Source organism: Scaptodrosophila lebanonensis, unplaced genomic scaffold, assembly GCF_003285725.1.
Source record: "Scaptodrosophila lebanonensis strain 11010-0011.00,11010-0021.00 unplaced genomic scaffold, SlebRS2 tig00000072-arrow-pilon, whole genome shotgun sequence".
In the NCBI taxonomy this organism is placed as follows: Eukaryota; Metazoa; Arthropoda; class Insecta; order Diptera; family Drosophilidae; genus Scaptodrosophila; species Scaptodrosophila lebanonensis.
Genome location: NW_022060558.1, coordinates 5,878,924 through 5,894,890, shown reverse-complemented (window position 1 = coordinate 5,894,890; position 15,967 = coordinate 5,878,924). Strand labels below are relative to the sequence as shown.

The 15,967-nt window shown below is 41.1% G+C and overlaps 1 protein-coding gene across 5 annotated transcripts in view; it reads left to right on the top strand.

Annotated features, from left to right (window-relative positions):
- Positions 1-15,967, top strand: part of LOC115625432 (filamin-A) — a 41,633-nt gene that overhangs the window by 11,765 nt on the left and 13,901 nt on the right. For 2 of the 5 annotated variants that reach the window (XM_030520474.1, XM_030520472.1), the window contains exons 3-13: positions 5,888-6,032; positions 6,085-6,420; positions 7,510-7,601; positions 7,657-8,949; positions 9,018-9,404; positions 9,540-10,106; positions 10,419-11,223; positions 11,297-11,749; positions 11,883-12,018; positions 12,904-12,915; positions 15,815-15,895. In XM_030520474.1, the coding sequence (XP_030376334.1) occupies positions 5,888-6,032; positions 6,085-6,420; positions 7,510-7,601; positions 7,657-8,949; positions 9,018-9,404; positions 9,540-10,106; positions 10,419-11,223; positions 11,297-11,749; positions 11,883-12,018; positions 12,904-12,915; positions 15,815-15,895 (4,307 nt within the window). The remainder of the gene's footprint in view (positions 1-5,887; positions 6,033-6,084; positions 6,421-7,509; positions 7,602-7,656; positions 8,950-9,017; positions 9,405-9,539; positions 10,107-10,418; positions 11,224-11,296; positions 11,750-11,882; positions 12,019-12,903; positions 12,916-15,814; positions 15,896-15,967) is intronic. The other 3 variants (XM_030520473.1, XM_030520475.1, XM_030520476.1) reach the window with 3 other exon arrangements.

Below are 15,967 nucleotides of genomic sequence, written 5' to 3'. Positions count from 1 at the left end.
AATTTGTCACACCCAATTGAATACAATATTATTGATGATGACGACTCATTAAGGGCGAATGTGTTTGGGAGATGAGTCAAACAGAGAGTTTTATTAAAAACAAATATTGTTGTTCTATTTGAAGCTTCTTCATGATCCATTTGACCCAAATCTTCATTTTCAAATATGCTGTCATTTTTTATTATTAATAAACGTACAGAAATACAGCCCGATGTTATTATGATAACTCTCTTAAGTGACCTTGATGTACTATTCGAGCGGATGATTGCCCAACTAAAAGAATCTCTCAGAACTTCTTTATATCGAGAAGCTACGTACATTCGCCTTAAGACTGGGAATATAATAAGACTGCGACTGCATATTTTCTATTGCAATGGAACGATATTGGTTTACGCGTAAATAAGTAATTAGATGCTAAACTAAACTGATCGTTTTGTACAATGTCTTATCAAATGTGAAGGGAAGAGTTATATATTTTTTTTAAGTTGCTCCAAAATATATTCTTGAAATATATATACAACCTAATGTATTTTTGTAGATGTTATATCTAATAATAAAAATATTAAATATTTTTGCAAAAACAAAATTATTCAATTCATTATAGTTTTTGTAATGCTATCTGGAATTTTGTTTATCGTTTCTTTCTCAAAAGTTCATTGTCAAGTATTAAAATATCAAGGTCCACTGTTGTTTCTTTTTATAAGTTATAAGAACACAAATGGATAGCAGCATGTTTATCGTCCATTGCTGTGGCTTTTATACCCTTTCCAAAGGCATAACAACACAAATCAAATGTTTGTTATGTTAGACGAATCTAATATACCTTTGTTTCTTTTTAAATTAATTTTAGCTCTGATTTACGCCATGGCGGCAAATAATGATTAAAATTACAATAGAGAATAAAATTGCAGCGTTTTTTATGCCAAAATCCACTTTCTAAGGGTATACCATATTTTGGTTGCTGCCGATAGCATTTTTTTTCGAGAGTCACAAAAGGCGTATACAATTTTTGATAAAATAAGTATACCAAGAAGCTGCTTGCGGTTATAAAATAAAATATGTTGCCTAGGCTTCCGTTAAATGGCGTTTTCGTCATTGAGGGGAAGACATGCGATAAATTATTTGGCCGATCTTCAGCAATGATGGAACGCCATTGGACATTTATTGTTTAAGCTTAACTCACGTAGGTGAATCATAGCTGAGCAAAATAAGCAGCCCACATTATCATCGGATTTCCGTTGAAATTTAACTGAGTTGTTAAAAAATGACTGACTTGGCAGCATGTTTGAAATATTTTAGAGGTGCTTAATGTATACAGTCAACACGTATCCATAGTATACAAATATACAATATATATATATATATATATATATATATATATATATATATATATATATAATAATTGATCAACATGACGCCATCGATTCGGAACCGTCATTGTTGCAGCTACGAATGAGTAGTATGAGTATGTTGGGCTCAAAATAGGAATGATGGAAGGCCGACTGCATCATCACTATGCGGGAATCTTAGAATTCAATTGTGATAAGATTAACTTGATTATATAAGTGTGCAAATATCTGTAATCCTACAGTCATGTGTGTTCCACAAAAGACTTGAAGTAGTACGCTCAAGAATTTCGCATTGTAGTCATCTATTCAAATTAGTAACGATAGCCACCAAAGGCCGTTAGAGACCCGGTTCAATTAACCCCAAACAAGTGAGCGGCGGCAATGAAAAATTACATACAATGCCTGGAAAAATGACACATACTATATACAGACATAAGTCGGATCAGACTCTGGCTGCTCACAAACCGCAAAGTGGGCCAAATGCCAGGGAACATAAGAAATGCTTCATGTCAAAGCTGCCGGCGACGGCAACCCACGCCGAAATGCTCAAATGGAGTTGAGCCGCTTAGAGTTGCTTTTTGGCAGGCCAGGCTCAGCTTTCTAAGTAATGCTATAAAGCCATGTGTACCTACATACTATATGTACATGTAGGAATTGTTGAATGTGTGACTATGCGTGTACAATGCGACCAATTTCATGGAAATCTTTGCACCATTTGAGCTCTGCCTGCCCTGCCTCTAATTTAATTAGCAACGCAACAGTTAGGCGCAGGTCCGGGCTTCTGGGCTCTCAACTAAGAATGCAACTAAGTCGTGCTGCAGCGCCTCGTCTGGCTCATTAGAGCTGGAAAACTCGTTTCTTAGGCCCACTTCTAAGTTTGTATGTGTCTGTGTAGTTTGTATGCGTTGTTGGAAAATATGTGGCTCTGCAAACATTGCATTTTATCGTTGGAATGCGCGCTCAGCTCAAGAACTCCAGAACGTGTCTGGCGGCCGACTATGGCTTTGACTCTGGCTGTGGCTATGGCTGTGACCCAACCAACTGGTTGCTGGCAACGTCAGCAATTTGGCCGACGTTTTTTTTTTTTTTTTTTTTTTTTTTTTTTTTTTGTATATCTGTGAATTAAACATGTATGTCGCTTCCTATGCTCAACATCATAATTCCAACAGCATCTAATGGATCTAAGCGGCTAAATCTTGTCAAGTCATCGTCTCCATCAGGGTCGCAAACTAGACACGCTGCTCCGATTCGGCGACAAGGCAAACTTTCACGTTGCTTGAAAAACGTCTTCTGGCTCCGAAGTGCTTTTGAAAATAGCAAGAAATTTTAATAAAATTATTTTCAATTATTTGTTGACAATAATAGACGAATGATAGCGATTCACATTTACTATGTTTATCTTTATCTTAAAATTGCTTTGATCTGTATGACACTTCGCATACCCTTTCCGGAACTATAACAACTTGTGCGTATTACATATATTTGCAACATTTTATTCCTTTGGTATAGTCTTTGATACTCATATAAAGAGACATATGTTATAGGTACATAAATGGTCAGCATGAGTCGGTATAACCCTATTCATTTGTCTGTTTTTTCAGCTGGATCAAACCACTATATCATATGGCTTCCATAACAACAATTCGCCAGTTTTGCAATAGCCTTTTCGTTTTTTAAACTACCTCAACCAAACTAATATTAGTGTTGCCTTTTTCAGACTTTAACTAAACGGGACTATTAAAGTTCTGAACAAATTTGTATGTACAAATGATTGTGCTATTTACATAAAAAAACAATGGGTGTATGACATTGTATGTTCCTGTCCTCATTTATATATCCTTTTACTTATTCACCTTCTAAGCAAAAAAACATTTCAGGGCATGTGTATAGGTGGCCTAAAGCTTTCTAACACGATTAAAAAGCAAGCTTTCAAAAATCATCTTCTAAACTTGTTTGCGAAATTTTCCATTCATTGGTTTAAAAAATAGAGGAAACTTTCATTGACTCGGCGGATATTGTTTATAGCTACGAGTATACATCTCGAATACTTCAACACTTTTTGATGAGAGTCTTGTCACTCACGGGCTTCGCTCTCTCCTTTAGATCAGCTCAAACCCTTCACTTACCCCACAAGAACCTCGATTAGCTGAATAGCCACACACTTATGCATATGTATGGCCTCTTCCTCGTTCTACTGCCCACACACTGGCTCTATTTACTTGGCTACTCCTCCTCTTAGGAGCTGCTTGAGTGGCTGTTAATATGCATTACCACCAGATTTTTATCACAGTTATGGCATCTGCTGAGCCCGCTCTATTGCATACATTAGCATATTTCTGTATAATTTACTGCGCATTCTCCGAACCCGCTCCTGTTTCGGAAATTTCGAATGACAATCACACAACATCGAGATTGGCAAGCCTGCTTTGCTGCCTAATTAGCCGAATCATTTCTTGTTAATTTTTTGTTTGTTTTTCTTTACTCTTGCACAGTTTTAATTGCGACTTTCTTCGGTGTGGCCGCACTTACGAAAATATGCCACTAGTCATAAAAACTGCAGATAATTGATTTGTCGTAGAAATTTAACGTAAAACATCATAAATGGTTGTACAGATGTGCAATTCATTGGACATAAAACCAGTGATCACTTCAACCGGCTGTCGATTAGGATATGCTGGAATATGGCATGTTAACTGGCCGGTTTAGTAGCCACCACCACCAGTCGCTCCAAGACCGACTACTATGTTTATATACCGCTAAAAAGTAAACAAATTTCTAATTGCAAGTCTTAAAATCAAAGTTTTGCATTTTTGTGCCATTTTTGGGTGTGCAAAGCAAGCATAAAAAAGAGATATCAACAAATAGTTTAACGCCTCGTTTAAGATGCATGGCAGCGGAATAATATTTTGCCATAGTGAGTGAAAACGTTCTCAGGAAAAAAATAAAAAGCATACGTCGTCATGCGGCTACATTCGCATAATTTATAAACAACGTATTTAATAGTTCTTTTACCACTATTTTACCTATACTGACCTACTCCACCCATAGGGTAGGGGATATTTAAATGTGAGAAATGTGATAGGATATCCAAAATAAAACATGAACACTCTTTCTTTCATAGGTATACTTGTACATAAGTATACATAGTTTATGCTAAATGGTCATGAATGCATATAGACATAACAAAGGGTATTTAATTTTGGCGCGAGAGAGAACATTTTTTAGCTCCCCTTCAAGACAGTAATTTAAGACAATATTCCAAAAATATTGTTAGTAAAATTAGCCTATTCATACTTCAATATGGTGGCTATAATTAAACACGATCAATAGGACTAAAAATGTAATTTAAGTGCTTCTTTTATATGAAAATGGGGTCAGTATTGTATGTACTATTTCGCAGAAACTACAATGTTCTTTACCCAAAATCTATTCTCAGTCCACTCAATGAAAACCGTTTGAATTCAAGTAATATTTCCAACAATGCCTAGTAAAAATAATTTTACTAGATATTTAATCTCTTAGAGCAGCTCTTAGAAATGGCGAATTTGCCAACTTTTCTGAAACTATTTAGGCCATCAGTATAGTCACAGTTTTTCATTTATGCAGGTTTCAGCTGTTTGTTGTTTGGGTATCTGATGATGTTCTTTGGTGTTATTTTCTAACACCAATGCTAATTAGTCAATCAACAATAAGGAGGGCGGGAGCACGCAGGTAAATCATGTTAAATTGAAATGTTGGCATGCTTATAACGACAAAGACTATATGCACATGCATAAATGTATGACTAAACCTTTCACTCAATGGAACCAAATGCCGTTAAGTGCTTATCAAATAGAGCTCCACATGTTAAGAGAATGGACGTCATAGCCAAAGTTCAATAAACTCGCACAACAAAAGGTGTTGAAATTCAATGTTTTTCCATAACAAAGGCGAGCTCGCCAGCAAATTTGCCAAACTATGTGAAACATCTTGGTCACAATCACACTGTTAAGGTCGACTAATACTTCGAGCCACTACGCTAGCCAGAGAGGCAATACATACGTACGTCCGAAAACTGGCAAGACAAGTTGGCCGCGTGCATGTCAACCCTGAACTTGACCGGTCCAAATATGAGACTCGGCCGTCTGCCTTTTCTACTACAATACCAGTCGATGTAACAGTTAACAAACATTTTGCACATAATTGGCAAGTTGTCGGCGCTGTCGAGATCGGCTTCGGGCTTGGATTCGCCGGTACAACGGCGCTTCGAGCTGGCTGCTGCCTAGCTCGGGTGTTGGCATTGACAGATTGCGCTGCTAGCTGGCTGCAGATACATATACGAGTATATGCAGCTATGGCTGTTGGCCAGCTGGCTTGGCTACCAGGTTGTTCGAGCAATTAATAGACACATTTAGCTTGTGACGGTTTTAAGTGTTTAAGTCCGTAACGGTACGCGTCATTGCGCAAACATCGCATTGCAGTCACTTGAGAAGAAGAGTGGCTTCATCCAGTTCGGCAAGTGTCACACTAACACAAAATTCTGTTCTCTCGCCTTGCAGACTCCTCCGCTATTGTTGACTGTAAATTGAAACTGATACTCGGCCTCATATGGACGCTCATTCTGCACTACTCGATATCGATGCCCATGTGGGACGGCGAGGATGAGAAGCAGCTGAATGGGTCGGGTCCAACGCCCAAGCAACGGTAAGTGAGTAACATTTTATCAATTCGCATATTCTGACTGGAGAATTTGCAGTCTGCTGAATTGGATACACGCCAAGATACCTGATATGCCAATCAATAACTTCACCAATGACTGGACCACAGGCAAAGCGGTGGGCGCTCTGGTTGACGCCTGCGCGCCTGGACTTTGTCCCGACTGGGAGCTCTGGGATCCTAAGGATGCCGTACAGAACGCTTCCGAGGCCATGGGCTTGGCCGATGACTGGCTTAATGTTCGCCAATTGATCAAGCCAGAAGAACTGGTCAATCCAAACGTGGATGAGCAGTCCATGATGACCTATTTGTCGCAGTATCCCAATTCAAAGCTTAAGACCGGAGCACCCTTGCGTCCCAAGACGAATCCAAACAGGTGAGTGGTAGGAGTAATACATGGGTGAGCGATATACGACCCAAGAATACGCACTGAAGAACTGTTTTCTCTTTCCGAAATACGAGTATATAAATCAATTTTATAAATCTTTGCGCAATGTTTCCTCTTTCTCGTATTATAATCAATTGTTCTAACAAAGGTGGTCTAATCTAAGTCATTTTCAAATAAGCACGTAAACGGAAGTTGTCCATTTGAACTTTGAACTTTTGTACAACTCTTGTCTCTCTATTTTTCCGTCCTTTGCTAACAGCTAACTTTTTTAATGCTATGCATTTCTGTACTCAATTGTTCAATCCTGATAACCTATTTTCAAGACGTTGATCTCTAATCCAGTTTCTTTCTCTCTCTCTTTCTATTCTCTCTACATTTATTGAATACTTATGTGTATATTGGTCTACCTTTTAATTTATTGGATATTGTATTTGTTTTCCCCCGCTCACATATGTACATATGTATATATACCAACATATATACGTGTACATATATAAAATGTCTAAAATGCAAAACTCAGCATTCCTCCGCCGCGGTAAGTTCGGCATGCTCTTTGTTGCTCTTTTTTGCTGATTTTCTTGCTGCCATTTCTTTTGGATTACGTTTGTTAGATGTTTTCGCTTTGGCTATTTTATGGCAGTTTGTGCCTGCGTGCGCTTTTGATGATTTAACCGGCATGGGCCTGGCCCTGCCGGCGTATCAAATTGAAACTTCAACGTGAACTTGGCTGGCGGCTGGTTAGCGAAGTTTCTGGCTATTTGTCTGGCTGACTGCTGCTTTGTTTTATTATTGTTTTTGTACATAACATTTTCAATTGCACCCAGCGCTTCATTGGCGCTTGTACAGACAAGGTCTGTGGTAGTGCAAATTTTAAAATAAAAATTTTGTTAAACCGCTGTATCTTATAAGAATTGCGTAGCATACTTTTATGTGCCATTAAATAATCGATCGCATGTGTGCATACACGCATTGCTGCATACTTTAAGGATTGTATACAAATTCGTTAGATAACCAACGTAGGATACTCAAATAAACTAAGCTCTCCTAAACATAACTTTTGAACCCCCTCAACTACAGAGTGCGTGCATATGGTCCAGGTATTGAACCAATCGGTCCGGTGGTCGGTGCTCCCGCTAATTTCACGGTGGAAACGTTCTCAGCTGGCAAAGGTGAGTAGTTTGATCGTAATGAGAACATTTTTGACTTATAGGGCTTGCCTTACAGGTGTCGTCGATGTGGACATTGAATGTCCAAACGGGGAGATCGAAAAAGCCGATGTGCGCTTCAATAATGACAAGAATCTTACGTACACAGTGTCCTACATACCAAAGGCTGAGGGTCCACACAAGGTGGCTGTCAAGTATTCAGGTCGTGACATACCGAAGTCCCCGTTTCCAGTCAAGGTGGAGGGTCATGCAGGTGATGCGTCGAAGGTAAAAGTCACTGGTCCCGGCATACAACCCTCCGGTGTGACGATCAAAAAGCCTACATTCTTCGACATACTAACAAAGGATGCTGGTCGCGGAGTGCCAGAAGTTATTATCATTGATCCGGCCAATCACAAGACCTCTGTGGCGGCCAAGGTGCGCCAGTTGGAGAACGATACTTGGCGCTGCGAATATGTCACTGCCATGCAAGGTCTGCACTCGGTCAATGTTTTCTACGCAGGTACGCCCATTCCAAACAGTCCGTTTCCCGTAAAAGTCGCTCCGCTCTCTGATGCCCGGAAAGTAAGAGCATCCGGACGCGGTCTGCAAGCGACAGGCGTGCGAGTGGGCGATGATGCTGATTTTAAGGTCCATACAGAGGGTGCCGGCGAGGGTGTACCCGAAGTGCGCGTTATTGGTCCAGGTGGTATGAATCAAAATGTTATGATGACCAAAGTGGATGGCACTACATACGAATGCCATTACTACCCCACCAAAGAGGGCCGTTATGTGGTAATGGTAACATTTAGTGGACAGGAAGTACCTAAATCGCCATTCGAGGTAAAAGTGGGGCCCAAGAAGGAATCCTCCATTGTAGCCTATGGTCCTGGTCTGCATAGCGGTGTTATTGGTTACCCAGCTGCCTTTGTGGTCGAGACAAATGGCGAAACTGGCGCACTCGGATTTACCGTAGCCGGTCCCTCACAGGCTGAGATCGAGTGCATTGACAACCATGATGGCTCCGCATTGGTCAAGTATCATCCAACTGCTGTGGGCGAATACGCTGTTCACATTTTGTGTGATAACGAAGACATACCAAAATCTCCGTTTATTGCCCAAATACTGCCCCGCACCGATTTCCATCCGGAACTGGTCAAGGCCAGTGGCCCGGGTTTGGAAAAGAATGGCGTAACAATTAACCAACCCACCAGCTTTGATGTGGACGTCAGCAAAGCAGGTAATGCTCCATTGGATATAGTCGTACAGGATGTCTATGGCAATAAATTGCCTGTGGAAGTCAAGAACAATCCAGATGGCACTAAAAAATGCACCTATACCCCTAACTCAGGTGTGCCACATACCGTAGAAGGTAGGATATGCTCAACCCCTAACCATATAAATGGATTATTATTAACCTTAATTTCTTACATAATATAGTCAATTATGGTGGAGTATCTACACCAAACTCACCCCATCGCGTCTACATAGGCGTACCTGTAGATGCCAGCAAAGTTCAGGCTTTCGGGCCATGGCTGCAGCCCGGCGTGCGTCCCAACGTGCCTACGCACTTTAATGTCGACGCTCGAGATGCTGGCGATGCCGAGCTCAAGGTGAAAATTATACACGAAGATACCAAAGTGGAAGTGCCCTGCCGGATTATTGACAACGACGACAGTACGTACTCGGTTGAAGTCATTCCACCCACTAAAGGCGCTTACACAACTACTATGACGTATGGTGGTCAGCGTGTGCCGTTGGGGCAGAAAGTTGTTGTTGAGCAAACGGTGGATGTGTCAAAAATTAAGGTTGATGGACTTGAACCCAGTAAGTATACTATAGTATGTCCTTAATCAAATAACACTTCCAAAATCTGTGTAGCCATAGTCATTGCTCTTGAGATTGTTTGCGTTTAAAGGGTTTCTCATTATAAAAGTTCACGTCATTTCATTCATCCACAAGCCGCGCCCCTTAACAGCCTACAACAGTTTCGTATCATCACCCACGGTCTACCTAAAGCGGATCTGGCCGTTACAATAACTAGTCCGTCGGGAAATCGCGTCAAGGCGCACATAATACCCACCGCAGAGGGGTTCCTGGTCAACTTTACACCAACACAACTCGGCGAATATCTGCTAAGCATATGCTTTGGTGGCACGCCCATTACGCCGCGCCCCTTCCGACTTCAGTGCCTCACGGGCAGCGATTCAAATAAGGTACATGCATTCGGACCAGGTCTAGAGCGTGGTATTGTTGGTCAACCGGCGGAGTTCATGATCGACACGCGTGGCGCCGGCCAGGGCGGTCTAGGCGTCACTGTTGAGGGTCCCTGTGAGGCGGCCATCAATTGTCGCGATAACGGTGACGGCACCTGCAACGTCGCATATCTGCCCACCGAGGCCGGCGACTACAGTGTCAATATCACCTTTAATGATCGACACATCAATGGCTCACCATTCCAACCACTCATCGTGCCCGTGCCAAATCTGAAGAATACTCTCGTCAGTGGTATCGGCATACAGCCGCATGGTAGGCTATGGACGTGTTCGAGTGTTGCCTGCCCGCAAACTGCGCCCGCTGCTGCCGCTCCATGAGCGTATCTAATCCGCCTCTACTACTCCACTGACCACTTAGGCCTAAGCCCTTATGGGAGCTGTACGCTATTAGGCCCAGCTTAACAACGCCAGTGGCCAGTCCTTGAATGTAATAGTTGTTGTTGTTCTTATGTTCGTTTAAACTAATCCATTTGAGACACTAATCGCATCACAAGTTTTAAGTGTTGTCGTTCGAGCTAATAATGGGAACTGCTTCTCTTACTAATACCCTAAATTTTTTCTGCAGGTGTTATTATGAACGCTGCCACTGATTTTATGGTGGACATGAGCAAAGTGGGCAGCAACATAGACTCTGGCAAGCTATCGTGTGCCATTTTCGATCCTAAGGGCCATGTGTTGCCAAGCAAAATCGTGCAGGGCCCCACCGACGACATATTCCGCATTATGTACACACCCTTCGAGGCGGGTCGGCATACCATTGAACTGATGTACGATAACATACCAGTCCCGGGCTCTCCATTTGTTGTGAATGTAAAGGCCGGCTGTGATCCTGCACGCTGTCGAGCCTATGGTCCTGGCTTAGAAAAGGGTCTGACGAATCAGAAGAATAAGTTCACCGTTGAAACCAAGGGGGCCGGTAATGGCGGTCTCTCCCTCGCTATTGAGGGTCCATCAGAGGCGAAAATGACTTGCACCGACAATCGAGATGGGAGCTGTGATGTTGACTACCTTGCCACCGATCCGGGCGAGTACGATATCACCATAAGATTTGCAGATAAACACATCCCAGGCTCTCCGTTCCGCGTACTCGTTGAGGAAACGGTCGACCCAACCAAGGTGAAAGTTTACGGCCCAGGCATAGAGCACGGCCAGGTGCGCGAGAGCGTACCCACCTATTTTAATGTAGATGTCGGCGAGGCTGGTCCCGGTCGCATTGCAGTAAAATTGACCAATTCCGAGGGTATACCCGTGGACAATTTGCGTGTGGAGGAGAAGGGCAATGGTATTTATGCGGTGCACTATGTGCCGCCCAAGGCAGGCTCTGTGCTGACGTGCCAAGTGAAATTTTCCGATGTAGAAGTGCCTTGCAGGTAAGGTTCGCTCATATATTCCTTAAGCTATAAGCTCTAAATCAATACCAATGGTGGGGTGTTCTATTTTTAGTCCCTTCGTGATGACCGTGTTTCCAAAATCGGAGGCCACAAAGGTAAAAGTGAAGGGTGTCAATGAGAAGAAGAAGACGCCTGCTTCACTGCCTGCTGAATTCGAAATTGATACAAAACAAGCAGGAGAAGCTGCTATCAATGTGGACATAAAGAATCCGAAGGGCAAGCCCATGAAGCCACGCTTGGAGGAGGTGGAGAACGGGACATATGTGGTATCCTTTGTGCCTGACGAGTGCGGCACGTATCAGTGCAGCATTAAGTACGGCGACAAAGATATCGAGGGTTCACCCTTCAAACTTGAAGCATTCCCCACTGGCGAAGCCAAGAAATGTAAGTTGGTGGAGCAAGCGCCCAAGATACTGCCCTCTGGCAGCCAGTCTCATCTGAAGGTAGATGCGCGTGAAGCGGGTGATGGCGCCGTAACCTGCAAGATCACCAACAAGTCAGGAAGGTGGGTACCCAGTTTCCCCTCTTGTAGAAATAGAGAAAGTATATTCAGCTATTCAGTTAGGTTAACGTACAAGTAAATTGCCAATTCAAGGGTATTGCTAACCTCACTGCTCATTTGTTCTTCTATTCTGTAGTGAAATCGTCGATATAGATGTGAACGAAAAAGATGGCGTCTTCGACATATTTTACGCATTGAATGATCCGGGCGAATATGACATCAATGTGAAGTTTGGCGGCAAGGACATACCAAATGGTAGCTTCGCCATTAAGGTAGTCTAAATATTATTTAAATATTTTTTGTTACCAAAGCTAAAAGTCTAGTCACAAAATCAGAAAATTGTTGAGAATTAGCAATTATTATTTTTATTCTTACCTACACATACTCGTATACATAAATATAAATACTCGTACTTACGTTAAATGAAACATTAAAGATCAGTTAAGCGAAACGGGTATTGGAGAACCATAGAAAACATTTTACATTATGTTTAAAATCAAATCAAGTCAAGCCCATTGTCATTATGTTTGTGTTTTGTGCGCGTCATTGTTGTCAATTGAAAGAAAATCTCTCCTCCTAGTCCCGTTTAAACAAAAAACACGCAAACAATTACAAGAGCAACCAAACAAAGAATACAGATTTAAGTGCAACATTGTAAAACATGACAAGAAAATAAAATTTATAAAATTGTTCTTACAAATGCAGCGCCAAAGAAACTTTTGTTGCCCCACCAAGACAATAAGAAAGAAAATTAGTTTAATTGCATGCACTATTTTGTTGTCGAAATTGTTTGAAACGACGCTCTGCTATGCTAAATTTAAAATTGCGCTTTTTGCACATTATGCATTTAATGTTTGCATCGTTCAAGTATTTTAATGCTGCTTCTTTGTTACCTTAGTAAGTTGTTTGTGTGTGTATTTGTATTTGATTAAATATTGGCGCACTTAACACAAACCTCAAGACAAGGCACACAAAACGCCAAACGCCAAACACCAAACACCAGTTCGTGCATCAATTCATGAAGCCTAATCACATTGTGTTCAATCATTAATCAATAATAATTGCTAATTTAATAACAATTTAGTTAACAACAATTTAGAGCACATTGTGAATTTTTGCATATATACCTAGCACTTGCTCATAAACTCTTTCCACAGCACCAGCGAAAGGTAAATTCCGAAGAGTCCAAGAGTCTCCACATGCGCGTGCAGTTTAATAAACCGTTAAACGCTGTAAGCCAATGCTGACAGCATGAGAAATTGGATGTCATAAATACAACGCCCTGATCCTCGCCATCACATACCACACACAGCAACAATAATGCGCATTATTTGCACAAGAAACAACAATTTGCCCATGTCTCTGATAAATTTCAAAAATCGCGGGCAACCTGCCCAGATCCAAATAAGTATCTTACAGCTGCCTCTTGAAAAATGACCACATATCATCTGCGGTCCCATCTGAATATTAATTGGGTTCAGTGTACATGTGTGGCTAAATGTTCGATTTATGTTCAACAGATTCGCACAATTAGCTGGCTGTAAAATTGATACTTTTTCACTTTAGATTCTAGTTCCCAACACCAACAGGCCCCGAACTTGAGTGGCCTGTCTTCCCTCTTAACAGTACCCCAAAAGACAACCCGAAGCCACTTTGTCTTTGTGACATGGGCACATTAGTTTATGAAGACAGAAAAGGCATATTTCATGCTGCTGCTAGAACTTGCCGGCCAGAGTATTTTTTTGCCTGCTTTTTCATTTTATTAAGTCAAGGTGCCAGGCAGGACTCAGTCCAAAATATACAAGTAGTTATCAACACATGGCTAAAGTAGTTCTGTAACACATAGGTGTTTTCTTCTTTATTAATATTCAACCCACTATTTTCGGACGACACATCAAATACAGTATAAATATTCTTTACTCATAAATAGATTGAAATACTAGAGTCGAGCCCGAATGAAAAGACGCATAACAGCAACAACAACAGCAGCTACTGACAGAGCATGGGTATAGATTACATGAATTTCCGTCCGTCCAGCTGTATTTTCCACAACTCTAGTAATACAATTTTGTACCTTATTTTATAATTACATGATGTCAAGTGTGATCATGAGGAGTTTACTTTTAAGATAGTTATGGCCAGGAATGTAACCTCTGCCTGGACTTCTGTTGTGGCTGCATTGATTCAACACTGTACTGCACACAAACGCATGGGCATACGCCTGGTTTAAATGTAGGCAATTGAAAGCATTCACTAATTTATAGGTATTTTTAACCTACTGCCCCAGGCAAGTCATATTTTTTTTTGTATCTCCCACTCCCCACTACAGTTCCAAAATACCAAACAATACTTTCCACATGAAATTTCCCACAGCGGAGGAAGGATATTGGGTACAGGATATTTTACAGCTTGGTTTTTATCGACTGTAGCACTTTTTGTAGTTGTTCCATCAATTAAAACAAATTTTTGATAAAATATATTAATTAGAATAGTGGGACTAGATCAGTAGTCATCCAAAGTTTATGTAAAAATCTCGAAATCTTGATATATTTTTTGAATGCAATATTCAACAAATTTAGAAACATACAAAAACACACTTGTATGACCAACATTGGCAGGCAAACTATAGTGTTGTGTTTTAATTATACATACATACATGCATATACAGTATGTACATTTGTAAGTACATATCTTGGCGTTAAAAGCTGTGCCGACAACCCACGCAGCAAGGCCAATAGGCAGCCGACTGCAGTCTGAATCAGCCAGTGTTCCAAATTTGTCGCTGATTTTGTTAGTTGTTGTTGGTGTTGTTGCTGCTACTGCTTGTGTTGTTGTTGTGACCTCTAATCGAAATGCACTTCGGGCGGTTGTTGTGTGAACTGCGAACACAGCCGCGTGCTCAACTCTGTCAACAACATCAAGTATACGCCTCCTTGGCCGCCCGCATATTAAAATTATTTTTGTAGCCAAAAATTCGCAAGTAATTAAAATAAGAAAATTAATTTATACTTGTAGTATACGAAAACAGTCTGTGCGTCGGTGTGTGTGGCATTTGCTTAGATTTTAATAACATATACATATGTACACCTATTATGTACATACATACATCTGTGCCATGTTGGAAGCCATGAAGCTGCCGATGAAATAGAGGAGAAGAAGCAGCGTCGGCGCAGCAGCCAGCGTCACATGAGCAGAACTACTAGAGCTAGTTGGGTTAGCTAGTCGTGCGAAATTGACCAAATTTTAGTCACACATTGTCCTGTTGAGAATCTTGTCGTCATTGTCGCCACCGTGTCCGTCGTCGTTGGTACGTGTCTGTGTGGGCTGGATGTGTAGATGGTGCATTTGTGATTGAATTTCGTGACGTTTGATCCATGTTGTACATATGTAGCAATCATCTGGCCATATGTTTGTATGTTCGTACTGTATGCGGACAAATGTCGCGTCACTTGTGTCAATTCAATTTTGTTTTCCTGGCATTGATTGGTCGACCAGAGCACTCGCGCATTTATTATTAATAGCGCAAATATTTCTAGCCAATATTCCAATATACTCGTATTTATTATGTATGTACGATTACCTACAGATGCGATTTTTATCCGCGAATATTGGCGATTTGGCTGCGGATATTGAAGGAAATATTTTTCGATATTTGTGTTCATAATGAAGTGCTTATGCAATAGGTGCGACCCAAAAAACACGCTCCGCCTCTGGTCGTTGCCATGTCCGAAATACTCAATAACTGCGAACTATAATGGATCATGGATCAATCAATGCCACTTCCCTTCTGTGTGTGTTGTTTCATTGTGTTTCGCCCTTGTGCGCTGTTGCCTTTCGTAGCTTCACACTCTCGGGTCTTGCATATCAATCGATGCGTCAACTTTTTAATAATAAACAGAAGGCGCAGCCGCAATAGTTGCAAAATATTTGTGCACATTTTTGTGCAAGTGCAAAGTATATGGATATGTGTAGCTCTCCTTCCACAACAGTGCTAATAATGAGAACTCATTGGGCTCTATTGATTTACTTTGAAATGTGTATTTTCAATTTTATTTTTATTGATCTCAGGCTGTCGAAAGCATCGAACAATACTCGCATAGCGAATACATCGAGGAACACACAACGAAGGTAGTGCAACAAACATCGCAGGTGAGTTCTGAAAATCCGAACAGAAAACGTGTTTAATACACAAATGTACATCTACAATATATATATACATAC